Below are 17,775 nucleotides of genomic sequence, written 5' to 3'. Positions count from 1 at the left end.
GTTCCAGTGCTGCTCCGTCTTCTGATAGTGGCCGGGTACTGCAACATCCGCCTCCCATTCTAATCAATAGGAAGTGGATGTGCAATACCTGGCCGCGGCTGCTATCAGAAGTCGGAGCAGCTCCGGAACTGAGCATTTCCGGGTGCCTGCTCCTGCTGCCGGGACCAAGAACAGCTGATCGGCGGGGGTGCGACGTGTCGGATCCCGGCTGATCAGACATTGATGAACTATCCTAAGGGGGTCAAAGTAGTAGACAACCCCTTTAACCCCTTCACGACCTTTGACGGATCTATCCGTCATGGATCGTGTGCCGTTAAGCCCCGCCCCCTGCCGCGGGCAGGGTGCGGCGATCGGCGCACATATCAGCTGTTTTCAACAGCTGACGTGTGCCTGCATGTTACGAGTGGAATCGCATTCCACCCGTAACATTAACCCCTTACATCTCGCTGCCAAAGTCTGGCAGTGAGATGTATATACGCGCGGTGAAGATTTTCACTTACCGCCGTCCCCCACCGGAAGTCACGTGAGTGATCACGTGACTTCTGGTGGTTGCCATGGTAGCACAGGGTCATATGATGACGCCTGCAGCTATGACGTTTCACTTTCGTTTTCACTCGGCCAGGAGGCCAGTGAAGCAGGCAGTGACCGTATCTGCTGTTTACAGCTGTATAGCTGTGATCAGCAGATAGATCAGAGCAATCGGATTGCTGATCGCTATAGACCCCTATAGCCCCCTGCGGGGACTAGTTAAAAAAAAAAAAAAAAAAGTGAAAAAAAAGTTTTAAATTAACTGGCGATTCTGACATTGTTTTTTTGTGACATATTGTACTTCATGAAAGTGGTAGATTTAGGCCGAAATTTTTTGCGTTCATTTTTGAAAATTTCGGAAATTTGGCGAAAATTTTGAAAATTGTGCAATTTTCAAAATTTGAAATTTTATGCCCGTAAATCTGAGAAATATGTCACACAAAATAGTTACTAAATAAAATTTCCCACGTGTCTACTTTACACCAGCGCAATTTTCAAAACAACATTTTTTTTTTTTTTTGGTTAGGAAGTTAGAAGGGGTCAAAGTTCATCAGCAATTTCTCATTTTTCCAACAAAATTTACAAAAAACTTTTTTTAGGGACCACATCACATTTGAAGTGACTTTGAGAGGCCGAGGTGACAGAAAATACCCAAAAGTGACCCCATTCTAAAAACTGTACCGCTCAGGCTACTCAAAACAACATCCAAGAAGTTTATTACCCCTTTAGGTGCTTCACAAGAATCAAAGCAATGTGGAAGGAAAAAATGAAAATTTACTTTTTTTTACACAATGTTACTTTAGCCATAAAATGTAGCATTTCACAAGGGTATCAGGAAAAATTACACCATAAAATTTATTGTGCAATTTCTCCTGCGTACCTCATATGTGGTGGAAATCAAATGTTTGGGTGCACGGCAGGGCTCGGAAGGCAAGGAGGGCCATTTAACTTTTCAAACGCAAAATTGTCTGGAATCGTAAAGGGACGCCATGTTGCGTTTGGAGACCCCCTGAGCTAACTAAACAATGGAACTCCTGCACAAGTGACCCCATTTTGGAAACTAGACCCATCATGGAATTTTTTTTAGATGTTTGGTGAGCCCTTTGAACCTCTGGGGGCTTCACAGAAGTTTATAAAGTTTATAACGTTGAGCCGTGAAAATATTTATATATTTTTTTTTACCACAAAATTGTTACTTCAACCAGGTAGCTTTTTTTTCACAAGGGTATCAGGAAAAATTACACCATCAAATTTATTGTGCAATTTCTCCTGAGTACACAGATACCTCATATGTGGTGGAAATCAAGTGTTTGGGTGCACGGCAAGGCAAGGAGCGCTATTTGATTTTGGAGGTAATTTTCCATTCAAAAAGTCAAATGGCGCTACTTCCCTTCCGAGCCCTGCCGTGCACCCAAACAGTGGTTTTTGACCACATATGAGGTATCTATGTACTCAGGAGAAATTGTGCAAAATAGCATTTAAAATATACACCTTTATTAATAACCTTAAAAGAGCAACGTTAGTTACTCTAATGCATACAAGTCAGCTACAGAAAGCCATCACTAACTGAGGTGAACACACCATGGCCACTTTAGGGTTTTTTTGTCAATTGGACCATTGTCCTTTGCCTACAGCAACATCATTTTTTGTTTGTGTTTGTTTGTTTTTTTTCATGTGTTTGTTTTTTCTAGTGGCCATCACTAGACAGGACCCCCTGTGGGTGTGTCCCTTTTTGGCTAACTCAAGTGGCCATGGTGTGTTCACCTCAGTTAGTGATGGCTTTCTGTACCTGACTTGTATGCATTAGAGTAACTAACGTTTCTCTTTTAAGGTTATTAATAAAGGTGTATATTTTAATGCTATTTTGCACATTAATATTTTGGATTGCTGATTTACTACTCAGGAGAAATTGCCCAACAAATTTTAGGATCCATTTCTTCGGCGCTCCATTGGGAGACCCAGACGATTGGGTGTATAGCACTGCCTCCGGAGGCCACACAAAGCAATTACACTAAAAAGTGTAAGGCCCCTCCCCTTCTGGCTATACACCCCCAGTGGGATCACTGGCTCAGCAGTTTTCTGCTTTGTGCGAAGGAGGTCAGACATCCACGCATAGCTCCACTGTTTAGTCAGCAGTAGCTGCTGACTATATCGGATGGAAGAAAAGAGGGCCCATATGGGGCCCCCAGCATGCTCCCTTCTTACCCCACTTGTGGTTTGTAAAGTTGAGGTACCTATTGCTGGTACGGAGGCTGGAGCCCACATGCTGTTTTCCTTCCCCATCCCCCTGAGGGGCTCTGAGGAAGTGGGATCTTACCGGCCACCAAGCCCTGAGGCCGGGCTCCATCCACAGACCCATAGAACCTGCTGGATGTGGAGCGGGAGTGCCGTTCAGGGACAAGGTCCTGCAACTTTCAGGTACTCTGTGTCCCCGTATGACAGGCCACGCACATCCCAGACTTGCTGGGTGTGCTAGTGCGCCGGGGACTGTAGCGCTGTGCGCTGGGCTTATAGTCCCCGCAGATTACTGGGGGACTTTATGTGTGTGGATCGCCGCGCCGACCGCCCCTGGAGCGGCGGCGCAGCTGCGACTTGTAGTGCGCCGGGGACGCGCCGACCGCGCTTTTACGGCGGCGGCGCTTCTAAATTTAGTTCCCGGTTTGTTCTGCGGCCTAGCTCCGCTTCGTTAACGCCCCCCACCCTGTCAATCAGGGTAGGGGAGAGACGTTGTTCAATCGGCAGCGCCGAGGGCTGGAGCACGATTTACATGCTCCAGCCCTCTCACTGAGCACAGTAGGACACAGGCTTCGCGCTTTTTCTCTGTGCACGCCCTAGGCCCGCCCCCAGGCTTGCAGCTCCCCAGGACGCCGGCAGCCATTATACACATGCAGTCTGGCTGGAGAACGGACGCAGGCTCTGGGGGACCCAGGCTAGGGATTTCTGGCGACCACACACCCGCGCTAAGCGGGCGGTAAGCAGCACATACGTGCGGCCCCACTAGTGCCACAGTGTTATATTTGTGTACTGTTTTTTCACTGTACCAGATATATTTATATATATATATATACTGCACTGTTTGGTCGCTTCTTGGCTGTATACCCTATATTACTCTGGGGAGACAACAACATGTCATCCACAAAACGCAAGGGTGCCAAGGCAAGGGCTGCTTACACTGCTTGTACAGCATGTGGGGCTAATCTACCAGCAGGCTCCAACGACTCTCATTGTGTGCAATGTTCAGTCCCAGTGGCACTTCGTCAGCCAGAGCCTATGGTGGTGGTAGCCCAGGCAGAGTCGCCTGCGAACCCTGCCCCGGTGACGGGGTCAGAATTTGCAGTTTTTGCTGATAAAATGTCTGTGACTATGGCAAAAATCCTGGAAACCTTGCAGTCCAGGCCAGTTGCTCAGACCATGGACACCGCTGTGTCTATGTTCCCCGGCCCCCCTCAGCTGGAATTAATCCGTAATTCAAGGGGGTCCCAGGCATCACAGGCTGAGGGCTCTGACTCCGATGACAGTCCCAGTCCGCCTAAGCGAGCTCGCTGGGAGAGACCCTCCACGTCATCACGCGGATCAGGGTCTCAGCGAGAAGGGTCTCTATATGATGACTCAGAGGTGGGTGATCAGGAGTCTTGTCCTGACGCCGCACTCAATTTGGATACGCCAGATGGTGACGCCATGGTAAATGACCTTATAGCGGCCATCAATAGGCTGTTGGATATTTCTCCCCCAGCCCCTTCTGCAGAGGAGGCAGCTGCACAGCAGGAGAAATTCCATTTCCTGTATCCCAAGCGTAAATTGAGTACTTTTCTGGACCACTCTGACTTCAGAGAATCCATCCAGAAACACAATACTTATCCGGACAAGCGTTTTTCTAAACGCCTTAAGGATACACGTTATCCTTTTCCCCCTGACGTGGTCAAACGCTGGACCCAGTGTCCAAAAGTGGACCCTCCAATATCCAGGCTTGCAGCTAGATCCATAGTTGCAGTGGAGGATGGGGCTTCACTTAAAGATGCCAATGACAGACAGATGGACCTTTGGTTGAAATCTGTCTATGAAGCTATCGGCGCGTCGTTTGCTCCAGCATTCGCGGCCGTGTGGGCGCTCCAAGCTATTTCAGCTGGTCTGGCACAGGTGGACTCTCTCATACGTCCAGCAGTGCCGCAAGTGGCGTCCCTAACTACACAAATGTCTGCGTTTGCGACCTACGCTATCAATGCGGTACTGGACTCTACGAGCCGTACCTCAATGGCATCCGCCAACTCTGTAGTTTTGCGCAGAGCCTTGTGGTTAAAAGAATGGAAAGCAGATTCTGCTTCTAAAAAATGTTTAACCAGCTTGCCATTATCTGGAGACAGACTGTTTGGTGAGCAATTGGCGGAAATCATTAAACAGTCCATAGGTAAGGACTCCTCCTTACCCCAGCCCAGATCAAGCAAACCTCCACAGAGGAAGTGGCAGTCAAAGTTTCGGTCCTTTCGAGGCTCGGGCAAGCCCCAATTCTCCTCGTCCAAACGGACTCAGAAAGAGCAAAGGAGCTCTGATTCCTGGCGGGCTCACTCACGCCCCAAGAAAGCAACCGGAGGTACCGCTTCCAAGGCGGCTGCCTCATGACTTTCGGCCGCCTCCCTCCGCATCCTCGGTCGGTGGCAGGCTCTCCCGCTTTTGCGACATTTGGCTGCCACAGGTCAAAGACCGGTGGGTAACAGACATTTTGTCTCACGGGTACAGGATAGAGTTCAGTTCTCGTCCTCCGCCTCGGTTCTTCAGAACTTCCCCACATCCCGACCGAGCAGATGCCCTTCTGCAGGCGGTGAATTCTCTAAGAGCAGAAGGAGTGGTGGTCCCTGTTCCTCTTCAGGAACGAGGTCAAGGTTTTTACTCCAATCTCTTTGTGGTGCCAAAAAAGGACGGCTCATTCCGTCCTGTTCTGGACCTAAAACTGCTCAACAAGCATGTGAACGCCAGGCGGTTCCGGATGGAATCCCTCCGCTCAGTCATTGCCTCAATGTCTCAAGGAGATTTCCTAGCATCAATAGACATCAAGGATGCTTATCTCCACGTGCCGATTGCTACAGAGCACCAACGCTTTCTACGCTTCGTGATAGGAGACGAAGTCAAATCTGTCACCGACCCAATCACTAACGTATCTTGGCATGGAGTTTCATACTCTCTCAGCGATAGTGAAGCTTCCGCTGGACAAGCAGCGGTCTCTACAGACTGGGGTGCAGGCTCTCCTTCAAAGTCAGTCGCACTCCTTAAGACGCCTCATGCACTTCCTCGGGAAGATGGTGGCGGCAATGGAGGCAGTCCCATTTGCGCAGTTTCATCTGCGCCCACTTCAATGGGACATTCTCCGCCAATGGGACGGGAAGTCAACATCCCTGGACAGGAAAGTCTCCCTTTCCCAGACGGCCAAGGACTCTCTGCAGTGGTGGCTTCTTCCCACCTCATTATCACAGGGAAGATCCTTCCTACCACCGTCTTGGGCGGTGGTCACGACAGACGCGAGTCTGTCAGGGTGGGGAGCAGTTTTTCTCCACCACAGGGCTCAGGGTACGTGGACTCAGCAGGAGTCCACCCTTCAGATCAATGTTCTGGAAATCAGAGCAGTGTATCTTGCCCTACTAGCCTTCCAGCAGTGGCTGGAAGGAAGGCAGATCCGAATTCAGTCGGACAACTCCACAGCGGTGGCATACATCAACCACCAAGGGGGACACGCAGTCGGCAAGCCTTCCAGGAAGTCCGGCGGATTCTGATGTGGGTGGAAGCCACGGCCTCCACCATATCCGCAGTTCACATCCCCGGCGTAGAAAACTGGGAAGCAGACTTCCTCAGTCGCCAGGGCATGGACGCAGGGGAATGGTCCCTTCACCCAGACGTGTTTCAGGAAATCTGTCGCCGATGGGGAAGGCCGGACGTCGACCTAATGGCGTCCCGGCACAACAACAAGGTCCCAACCTTCATGGCACGGTCTCGCGATCAAAGAGCGCTGGCGGCAGACGCCCTAGTGCAAGATTGGTCGCAGTTCCGGCTCCCTTATGTGTTTCCACCTCTGGCACTCTTGCCCAGAGTGCTACGCAAGATCAGATCCGATTGCAGCCGCGTCATACTCGTCGCCCCAGACTGGCCGAGGAGGGCGTGGTATCCGGATCTGTGGCAGCTCACGGTCGACCAACCGTGGGCACTACCAGACCGACCAGACTTACTGTCCCAAGGGCCGTTTTTCCATCGGAATTCTGCGGCCCTGAACCTGACTGTGTGGCCATTGAGTCCTGGATCCTAGCGTCTTCAGGATTATCCCAAGGGGTCGTTGCCACCATGAGACAGGCTAGGAAGCCCACGTCCGCTAAGATCTACCACAGAACGTGGAGGATATTCTTATCCTGGTGCTCTGCTCAGGGAGTGTCTCCCTGGCCATTTGCATTGCCTACCTTTCTTTCTTTCCTGCAATCTGGGTTAGAAAAAGGTTTGTCGCTCGGCTCCCTTAAGGGTCAGGTCTCGGCGCTATCCGTCTTTTTTCAGAGGCGTTTGGCACGCCTTCCTAAGGTGCGCACGTTCCTACAGGGGGTTTGCCATATCGTACCCCCGTACAAGCGGCCGTTAGATCCATGGGATCTGAACAGGGTACTAGTTGCCCTCCAGAAGCCGCCCTTCGAGCCTCTGAGGGAGGTTTCGCTTTCTAGACTATCACAGAAAGTGGCTTTTCTGGTAGCGATCACATCTCTTCGGAGAGTGTCTGAGCTAGCAGCGCTGTCATCCAAGGCTCCCTTCCTGGTCTTCCACCAGGACAAGGTAGTGCTGCGCCCCATTCAGGAGTTTCTCCCGAAGGTGGTATCCTCTTTTCATCTTAATCAGGATATCTCTTTGCCTTCGTTTTGTCCTCATGCAGTTCATCAGTATGAGAAGAATTTACATTTGTTAGATCTGGTGAGAGCACTCAGAATCTACATTTCCCGCACGGCGCCCTTGCGCCGTTCGGATGCACTCTTCGTCCTTGTCGCTGGTAAGCGCAAAGGGTCGCAGGCTTCTAAGGCCACCCTGGCTCGATGGATCAAAGAACCAATTCTTGAAGCCTACCGTTCTGCTGGGCTTACGGTTCCATCAGGGCTGAAGGCCCATTCTACCAGAGCCGTGGGTGCGTCCTGGGCATTGCGACACCAGGCTACGGCTCAACAGGTGTGCCAGGCAGCTACCTGGTAGAGTCTGCACACTTTCACCAAACATTATCAGGTGCATACCTATGCTTCGGCGGACGCCAGCCTAGGTAGAAGAGTCCTGCAGGCGGCAGTTGCCTCCCTATAGGGGAGGGCTGTCTTGCAGCTCTAACATGAGGTATTCTTTACCCACCCAGGGACAGCTTTTGGACGTCCCAATCGTCTGGGTCTCCCAATGGAGCGCCGAAGAAGAAGGGAATTTTGTTACTTACCGTAAATTCCTTTTCTTCTAGCTCCTATTGGGAGACCCATCACCCGCCCTGTTGTCCTGCGGGATTTTTGGTTTGTTTGCGGGTACACATGTTGTTCATGTTGAACGGTTTTCAGTTCTCCGATGTTACTCGGAGTGAATTTGTTTAAACCAGTTATTGGCTTTCCTCCTTCTTGCTTTTGCACTAAAACTGGTGAGCCAGTGATCCCACTGGGGGTGTATAGCCAGAAGGGGAGGGGCCTTACACTTTTTAGTGTAATTGCTTTGTGTGGCCTCCGGAGGCAGTGCTATACACCCAATCGTCTGGGTCTCCCAATAGGAGCTAGAAGAAAAGGAATTTACGGTAAGTAACAAAATTCCCTTCTTTATCCTGTTGCCCATGTGAAAATGAAAAACATTGAGGCTAAAAGAAAATTTGTGGAAAAAAAAAAAAAAAGTACTTTTTCAATTTTACGGATCAATTTGTGAAGCACCTGGAGGTTCAAAGTACTCACTATGCATCTAGATAAGTTCCTTGGGAGGTCTAGTTTCCAAAATGGGGGTCACTTTTGGGGGAGCACCAATGTGTAGGCACACAGGGGCTCTCCATACGCGACATGGTGTCTGCTAACAATTTGAATGGAAAATTAGCTCCAATTATTTACGGACACCATGTGGCGTATGGAGAATATGTAGTGTATGTCAGGTTGGGGTGTGTGTGTGTGTGTGTGTAGTGTAGTGTAGTGTAGTATACGTCAGGTTGGTGTGTGTGTGTGTGTGTGTGTGTAGTGTAGTATACATCAGGTGTGTGTGTGTGTGTTATACATCAGGTAGGTGTGTGTGGTGTTTACCACACACACATCAACCTGACATACACTACACCACACATACCAACCTGACCTACACTACATCACATACCAACCTGACGTAGTGTATGTCAAGTTGGTATCTGGTGTAGTGTAGGTCAGGTTGGCATGTGTGGTGTAGTATACACCACACACACCATCCTGACATGCACCACACAACAACCTAACATACACTAAGTAAGGTTGGTGTGCAGTGTGGTATAGGGTAGTGTACCTCAGGTTGGTGTGTGTCAGGTTGATGTGTGGTGTAGTATACAACACACACACACACACACACACACACACACACACACACCTGACGTATACTACACTACACCACACACACACACACACCAACCTGATGTATACTACACTACACACACACACACACACACACCAACCTGACGTATACTATACCACACCGCATACCAACCTGACGTAGTGTATTTCAGGTTAGTGTGGTGTAATGTACTTCAGTTTGGTGTGTGTGTGTGTGGTTTAGTGCACTAGCGCTAGGTTGGGGGTTACTCAAACTTTACTGTGGGTCTTCCTCCATGGCCTCCGGCTCTTCTCCTCCATGGCCTCCGGCTCTTCTCCTCCATGGCCTCCGGCTCTTCTCCTCCATGGCCTCCGGCTCTTCTCCTCCATGGCCTCCGGCTCTTCTCCTCCATGGCCTCCGGCTCTTCTCCTCCATGGCCTCCGGCTCTTCTCCTCCATGGCCTCCGGCTCTTCTCCTCCAGGGCCTCCGGCTCTTCTCCTCCAGGGCCTCCGGCTCTTCTCCTCCAGGGCCTCCGGCTCTTCTCCTCCAGGGCCTCCGGCTCTTCTCCTCCAGGGCCTCCGGCTCTTCTCCTCCAGGGCCTCCGGCTCTTCTCCTCCAGGGCCTCCGGCTCTTCTCCTCCAGGGCCTCCGGCTCTTCTCCTCCAGGGCCTCCGGCTCTTCTCCTCCATGGCCTCCGGCTCTTCTCCTCCATGGCCTCCGGCTCTTCTCCTCCATGGCCTCCGGCTCTTCTCCTCCATGGCCTCCGGCTCTTCTCCTCCATGGCCTCCGGCTCTTCTCCTCCATGGCCTCCGGCTCTTCTCCTCCATGGCCTCCGGCTCTTCTCCTCCATGGCCTCCGGCTCTTCTCCTCCATGGCCTCCGGCTCTTCTCCTCCCGGCCTCCGGACGATTTCTTGTCCTGCGACGTCAAGTCTGTGTCACTGGAGGAGGAAGAGTGGGAGAAATAGAGAAAAGTGGGACCCTCTCCCTCACTATCAGCTACGGAGGGACGAGCAGGACATTTGTGTGCGCGTGTGCAAAAACACCCCAAACCGTTAACTTTATTTTAGTGTGCGTGTGTATGTGCAAGTGTTTTGATGCAACTTTCTACTGCAGGAGAGGGCTGAGGAGATGCAGGAGCCGTAATCACTGGGGTGCAATCACCGGGGCGCAGGGGGATGCAATCACAGGGACGCAATCTCAGGGGTGTAATTATCGGGGCGCAGGGGGACGCATAATCACAGGGGCGCAGTCGCAGGGATGCATAATCGCAGGGATGCATAATCGCAGGGGCGCAGATCGCAGGGGCGCAGGGCGCAGGTGGGGCGCAGATCGCAGGGGCGCAGGTGGGGCGATCACAGGGGCGCAGGTGGGGCGCAGATCGCAGGGGCGCAGGTGGGCCGCAATCACAGGGGCGCAGGTGGGCCCGGGTGATCGGCCCCCCCCCCTCCTGCTGCCCAGTGATCGCCCCCCCCCCTCCTGCTGCCCAGTGATCGCCCCCCCCCCTCCTGCTGCCCAGTGATCGCCCCCCCCCCTCCTGCTGCCCAGTGATCGCCCCCCCCCCTCCTGCTGCCCAGTGATCGCCCCCCCCCTCCTGCTGCCCAGTGATCGCCCCCCCCTCCTGCTGCCCAGTGATCGCCCCCCCCCCCCTCCTGCTGCCCAGTGATCGCCCCCCCCCCCCTCCTGCTGCCCAGTGATCGCCCCCCCCCCCTCCTGCTGCCCAGTGATCGCCCCCCCCTCCTGCTGCCCAGTGATCGCCCCCCCCTCCTGCTGCCTAGTGATCGCCCCCCCCTCCTGCTGCCCAGTGATCGCCCCCCCTCCTGCTGCCCAGTGATCGCCCCCCCCCTCCTGCTGCCCAGTGATCGCCCCCTCCTGCTGCCCAGTGATCGCCCCCCCCCCCCCCTGCTGCCCAGTGATCGCGGGGGGGGTAGAATCGGACGGCGGGGGGAGCGAAGGTCGGGGTGGGATCGGACAACAGGGGGGGGAATGGAAGACGGCAGAGGGGAGCGTGGAACAGCACAGAAGGGAGGGGGAAGACGGCACAGAAACAAAGGGAAAGACAGCAAGGAGGGGAGAAAAACTTACCGGATGGTGATCGGTGGCGGCAGATTGCGGTGGCAGCGGCAGCAGGTGACCCTCCTCTTCAGCGTCGCAGTCCACGGTCAGGATGAAGCTGAAGGGGGAGGCCACCCACCGGTCACATCGCTGCTCCACATCTGATTGGAGGGATAGCGTCACATGGACGCTACCTCCAATCAGATGGGGGGGGGGGCATTACACGGAGATCTCCCTTCTCCAGCCAATGACTGATGATATTGCATCATCAGCCATGGCTGGAGTGTAGTATTTCACCAAGTTTCATTGGTGAAATATTACAATCGTTCTGATTTGAATGTGAAAGTGACACTTTCAAAAGCCAATCAGAGCTATCGTAGCCACGGGGGGGGGGGGCAAAGCCACCCCCCCTGGGCTCAACTACAAGTCCTTATGTACCTGCAGCGCTGGTGACATTTCAGTAAACCCGGTCACCAACGCTGCAGGAACGGAAACCCGCCATGACGCATACGGTGCGTCAAAGGTGGGGAAGGCACAAGGTTTCATGACGCATATGGTGAGTCAAAGGTAGGGAAGGGGTTAAATACAAGTAAACCTATTCATGTTTGGTGTCTACAAACTCGCACTGACCTGAGGCATCACATAGATACATCAGTTTTACCATATAGTGAACACGGTGAATAAAATATCCCAAAAACTATTGTACGATCACTTTTTTTTTTTTGCAATTTTTCGCACTTGGAATTTTTTTTTGCCGTTTTCCAGTACACTATTTGGTAAAACTTATGGTTTCATTTAAAAGTACAACTCGTCCCGCAAAAAACAAGCCCTCATATGGCAAGATTGACAGAAAAATAAAAAAAGTTACGGCTCTTGGAAGAAGGGGAGCGAAAAACGGAAAGTGCCCGGGGGCTGAAGGGGTTAACGAGGATATGCCACTACCGGTGGTGTCAATCAGTGGCTTGTGGAAGAACATGGTCACTTGGCCGAACTCTGCGTGTGTGTCTTGAGAATGTGTCAGTAGCCATTATTTGACAGCTATATGGCAACTTTAGCACAGTTGACCAAAGCCACTTGCTTCTGCTTTGGGATGTGTGCAGGACTGATTGTCTCTTTTGCACGTAGCAGCCAGGACACGCTCACGATCCTCAGGTTTCATGTACTTCTGATTTGGAAGTAAGGGCGCCAGATAACATTTGTAAGGTGGCCATACAAGTTCTTGTATGCATGATATCCGGCATTATGTGTGCACGATCAACGCCATCACCTCCCAATACAAAAGCGAGAGCTGCTTGATAATCCCGTAAATGTTGAGATGTCCTGTAATGCCTTGATTTTGACTAATTGTACTTTTTCTTTTTCTTGAAGGTGTCAAGAAGACTTTTCAGTGTGAACTTTGTAGTTATACTTGTCCGAGACGGTCAAACCTTGATCGCCATATGAAGAGTCACACCGACGAACGACCTCACAAATGCCATCTATGTGGCCGAGCGTTTAGAACGGTTACCTTGCTTAGGAACCATCTCAATACCCATACAGGTCAGCTTTATTTTGTAATTTTTTTTTTGGTTTTATTCGTATATGACAATAAAGTAAAGTTGATTTCTTGGCATAAACTTCATAAATTTAATTGTTTCAAGATCTCTCCGAAGCAATTACCAAGCTTGCTACGGCTTTACCTTCTTTAAAATGACCTGTTTAGATGAGTTTTCCAGTGATCTCCTTTTAACATTACGTACCTGCTCATTTATTACTAGGTACCAGGCCTCATAAGTGCCCAGACTGTGACATGGCCTTCGTGACGAGCGGCGAGTTGGTGAGGCATCGCCGCTACAAACATACTCATGAGAAACCTTTTAAATGTTCCATGTGCGATTATGCCAGCGTGGAGGTAAGTGATAGCAATGTTTTGGATTTTTTTTTTTTTAATTATTTTGATAGTACATTTGTTGCCAATAGTTTTGAGACTAAGGCTATATGCGCACGTGTGCGCTCTGCACCGCACCTAAAAGGTGCGCTTCAGAGCGCAGCTGAAAAGCTCCGTTCTGAAGCGCATGGTGCCAGCAGAGAACGTGCGCTCTGCCTGCAGCTCCTGCCATAGACAGAGCAGGGGCTGCCGGCAAAGCGCACGGAAGAAGTGACATGTCACTTCTTAGAATGCAGTGATTCGGGCAGCAGCCGAAGCGCTGCGCTCTAATATGCCATGTGCGCACGGCTCCTGCACAATCTCCATAGACTGTGCAGGGGATGCAGGACGCATGCAGTTACGCTGCGCTGCAGATCGCAGCGTAACTGCATGTAATACGCACACATGCGCACATAGCCTGATATAAATTTTTTTGTTTTTAGCTGTGTCTCTTTAAAGCAGGGGTGGGGAACCTCCGGCCCGCGGGCCGTATGCGGCCCGCGATGACCTTTTCTGTGGCCCCCGGGGCACTGGAGCAGATTCCCGGTGGCTGCGGTGCTCTGGCAGCCGCTCATGTTGTCTATTGCCGGGAGACAGCAATGGGGGTGGGACTTCCTCCCTCTTGCTCCTACATGCTCCCTGTGAGATTGCAGCTAGAATCAGAGTGATGGGGGAGGGGCCTGCACGGGACATAGAAGGCTGTATAGTGCCGTGCGTTCTACCTCTCACACTCCCATTCTGTGCTCGGCTGTTCATGGCTAGCAGGTCTTGGAGAGAAAAGACGAGAATGAAGCCAGCCCTTGAGCTGAGCTGCTGCATCCATCACTTGTGCTGCACCTGATCTTACAGGGCAACTAAGCAGCAGGTACTTATATCTGCGCTAAGTGTGTTTATATCTAATATATACCACCATATATCAAATGTATTTGTCACTTAAGTGTCCAGCGTCTGTTGTGTATACGACATGTGCGTGTGCTGTGTATACGGCGTGTGTGCTGTGTATACGGCGTGTGTGCTGTGTGTGTGCTGTGTATGTGCTGTGTATACGGCGTGTGTGCTGTGTATGTGCTGTGTATACGGCGTGTGTGAGCTGTGTATGTGCTGTGTATACGGCGTGTGTGCGGTGTGTGTGCTGTGTTTGGCACTTAATAAAGTTTCATATTGTAAGGTTTATTGGTATATCTAATTCCTGGTGTGCACATGTTTACATGCAGAACTTTTTGGCTTGAGTGCTGTGTATGGCTTATGTGTGTGCGGTATACGGCATGTGAGTGCTGTGTGCAGTATACAGTATCTCCTGTGCATGTGTACTATATATGGCCAGTGTGTGTCATGGGTAGTGTACAATATGACAACTGTGTGAAGGCTGTGTGCAGTATATGGGCAGTGTGTCAGAGCGGTGTGTGTGTGTACAGTGTCTCCTGTGTAATATATATGATTTACCAATCTGCGCTTCAAACAAAGACAAACCTGGAAAAGCAGTTGTGAGAAGCAAACATCACAGCGCACCAAAGAGAATCAGCTCTGGCCGCCACAGTAGGGGTATAGGGGTGAGTTAATTGTTTGACCAATTATAGCCGGGTCATTTTCAAGTTGATGTTTTTGTGCGGCCCCCGAAGGTTGGTAGAATTTTCCAAATGGCCCCCGGCAGTAAAAAGGTTCCCCACCCCTGCTTTAAAGTGTCAATTTGCATTAACTGTAGATTGTCTGATCGCTTCACCACAATGTGCAAAAAAAAAAATTGCAAGTCATTCCTGCCATGAAAATTAACTTTGTCCCAAAAAAAATAAATATAATGTATATATGTGTGTGTGTGTGTGTGTGTGTGTGTGTGTGTATATATGTATATATATGTATAATAAATTTTCTGTCGCTCCATTGGGAGACCCAGACAATTGGGTGTATAGCTTCTGCCTCCGGAGGCCACACAAAGTATTACACTTTAAAAAGTGTAACCCCTCCCCTCTGCCTATACACCCTCCCGTGCATCACGGGCTCCTCAGTTTTATGCTTTGTGTTGAAGGAGGCACACATTCACTCAAGCTCCCATTTTAGTCAGCAACAGCTGCTGATTGTATCGGATGGAAGAAAAGAGGGCCCTAACAGGGCCCCCGGCATGCTCCCTTCTCACCCCACTAAGTCGGCGGTGCTGTTAAGGTTGAGGTACCCATTGCGGGTACAAAGGCTGGAGCCACATGCCGTTTTTTCCTTCCCCATCCCTTAGAGGCTCTGGGAGAAGTGGGATCCTAACCGGTCACCATTCACTGGGACCGGGCTCCCTCCGCAGCCCCTGGGGGAATCTGACGGACAGGAGACTGAGTATCATCAGGGACAGGCCCTGCATCTATAAGGTACTCTGTGTCCCCTTGGGGACGGTGCATGGAGCGCCTGTGTTACAGACGCTGCAGCGGCTGCTGTTTTTTTGTGACGACCAGGACTACCGCGCCGACCGCGCCTGTTTGCCGGCCGCGTTATTAAATTTAGTCCCCGGCTTCTGCGGCCTAGTACCATAACTCCCGCCCCCGGGCCTGCCAGTCAGGGGTAAGGGCGGGACGGTCGACTGGACGTCGGCAGTGAGGGCTGAAGCATACTTAGGTGTTCTCCTCCCCCCTCACTGAGCACTGTGGGGCACCAGATTCCCGCACTTTATTAGTCACGCCCACGGCTCCCTCCTCCCCTGAGAACTCTGGCAGCCATATTTACAATCACTTCTGCCGGTGGAGGATTTCAGAACGAGCTCTACAGCTCTGGGAGGCCCAGGCAGGGAATCTGGTGGACACACAACCGCTTTGGGCGGTCGGTAAGCCACACCGGTTACCCGGTGCTGGCCCCCCTTGGGTGCCGAAGTGTGTGTATGTGTGTATATATATATATATATATATATATTGTGTGTGTGTGTATATATGTGTATATATATAATATATATATATATATTAATATAATATAATATATATATATATTTGTATACATTTTCTCTGTTCGGCCGCATTGTTTTGCTTTTGGCTATATACCCTCAGTGATCACTCTCAGAGGAGACTACAGCATGTCGTCCGCAAAGAGCAAGGGTGCCAAGGCACAGGCTTATTTTGCAACCTGTACCTCTTGTGCGGCTATGTTACCTGCAGGTTCCACCTACCCTCACTGTGTACAATGCTCGGCCCCTGTGGCACTCACTCAGCCGGAGCCTCGGGCACTGGTGGGACCCTCGGCTCAGGTAGAACCACCGGCTTCCACTGTCCAGGTGGCAGGGACAGAGTTTGCAGTTTTGGCTGAGAAACTCTGAGTCGCTTTCACAATCCATGGCTCAGTCTATGGACAGAGGTCTGCTAAGATACTAGAAGCCTTGCAGTCCAGATCGGTCACACAGGCCCCGGGCACTGTGAGTTCATCGCCCCCAGGCCCCTCTCGATCGATGCAGCAGAGTGCTCCTGGGGTGACACCTAGGTCCCACGGGGAGGACTCCGACACGGACCGCAGTCCCAGACCGGCTAAGCGGGCTTGCTGGGAACCTTCCCCGGCTTCATCACGCTGTTCGGGGTCTCAGCATGAGGACTCTCTGGAGGATGAGGCGGAGGTCGCAGCTCAGGGCTCTGATCCTGACGTTGCTCTCAATCTTGATACACCTGAAGGGGACGCCATAGTAAATGACCTTATAGCGTCCATCAACCAGGTGCTAGATCTTTCTCCCCCAACTCCACCTATAGAGGAGTCGGCTTCACAGCAGGAGAAACACCAGTTTAGGTTTCCCAAACGTACACGGAGTGCGTTTTTCGATCACTCTAACTTCAGAGATGCTGTCCAGAAGCACAGAGCATTTCCGGACAAGCGCTTTACTAAGCGCCTTAATGACACACGTTACCCCTTCCCCTCTGACGCAGTTAAGGGTTGGGCTCAGTGTCCCAAGGTGGATCCTCCAGTCTCTAGACTGGCGGCTAGATCCGTAGTGTCAGTGGCAGATGGTTCATCGCTCAAGGATGCCACTGAGAGGCAAATAGAGCTCCTGATGAAATCCATCTATGAAGCCATAGGCGCGTCTTTTGCTCCGGCCTTTGCAGCCGTCTGGGCACTCCAAGCTATCTCAGCTTGTCTGTCTGAGATTAATGCAGTCACACGTACCTCTGCTCCGCAAGTTGTGTCTTTGACTTCTCAGGCATCGGCCTTTTCGTCCTACGCCATGAACGCCGTCCTAGACTCAGCGAGCCGTACAGCGGTAGCGTCCGCCAATTCGGTGGCAGTCCGCAGGGCCATGTGGCTACGCGAATGGAAGGCAGACTCTGCTTCCAAGAAGTTCTTAACCGGTTTGCCATTTTCTGGCGACCGTTTGTTTGGCGAGCAATTGGATGAAATTATTAAACAATCCAAGGGAAAGGACTTGTCCTTACCCCAGTCCAAACCACACAGACCTCAGCAACGAAAAATTCAATCGAGGTTTCGGTCCTTTCGGCCCTCAGCCAGGTCCCAATCCTCCACGTCCAACAGGTCAGAGAAGGGCCAGAGGAACTCTTCTGCATGGCGGTCTAAGTCACGTCCTCCAAAGAGCGCCGGAGGAACCGCCTCCAAGGCGGCCTCCTCATGACTTTCGGCCTCCCCAAGCCGCATCCTCGGTCGGTGGCAGGCTCTCCCGCTTTTGCGACGCCTGGTGGCCACATGTCCAAGACCGATGGGTGAGAGACATTCTGTCGCACGGTTACAGGATAGAGCTCAGCTCTCGTCCTCCGACTCGTTTCTTCAGAACATCTCCGCCCCCCGAGCGAGCCGATGCACTTTTTCAGTTT

The 17,775-nt window shown here is 51.6% G+C and overlaps 1 protein-coding gene across 1 annotated transcript in view; it reads left to right on the top strand.

The window, feature by feature from the left end:
* The window catches only part of CTCF (CCCTC-binding factor), a 115,428-nt gene that overhangs the window by 34,736 nt on the left and 62,917 nt on the right, over window positions 1–17,775 (top strand). Inside the window, exons 3-4 of the mRNA XM_075325890.1 lie at window positions 12,463–12,633; window positions 12,852–12,985. Of these exons, the coding sequence (XP_075182005.1) occupies window positions 12,463–12,633; window positions 12,852–12,985 (305 nt within the window). The remainder of the gene's footprint in view (window positions 1–12,462; window positions 12,634–12,851; window positions 12,986–17,775) is intronic.

This window comes from Anomaloglossus baeobatrachus, chromosome 10 (genome assembly GCF_048569485.1).
Source record: "Anomaloglossus baeobatrachus isolate aAnoBae1 chromosome 10, aAnoBae1.hap1, whole genome shotgun sequence".
Taxonomy (NCBI): Eukaryota; Metazoa; Chordata; class Amphibia; order Anura; family Aromobatidae; genus Anomaloglossus; species Anomaloglossus baeobatrachus.
Note: the sequence above shows the minus strand (reverse complement) of the source record. Positions and strands in the feature narration are given on the sequence as shown.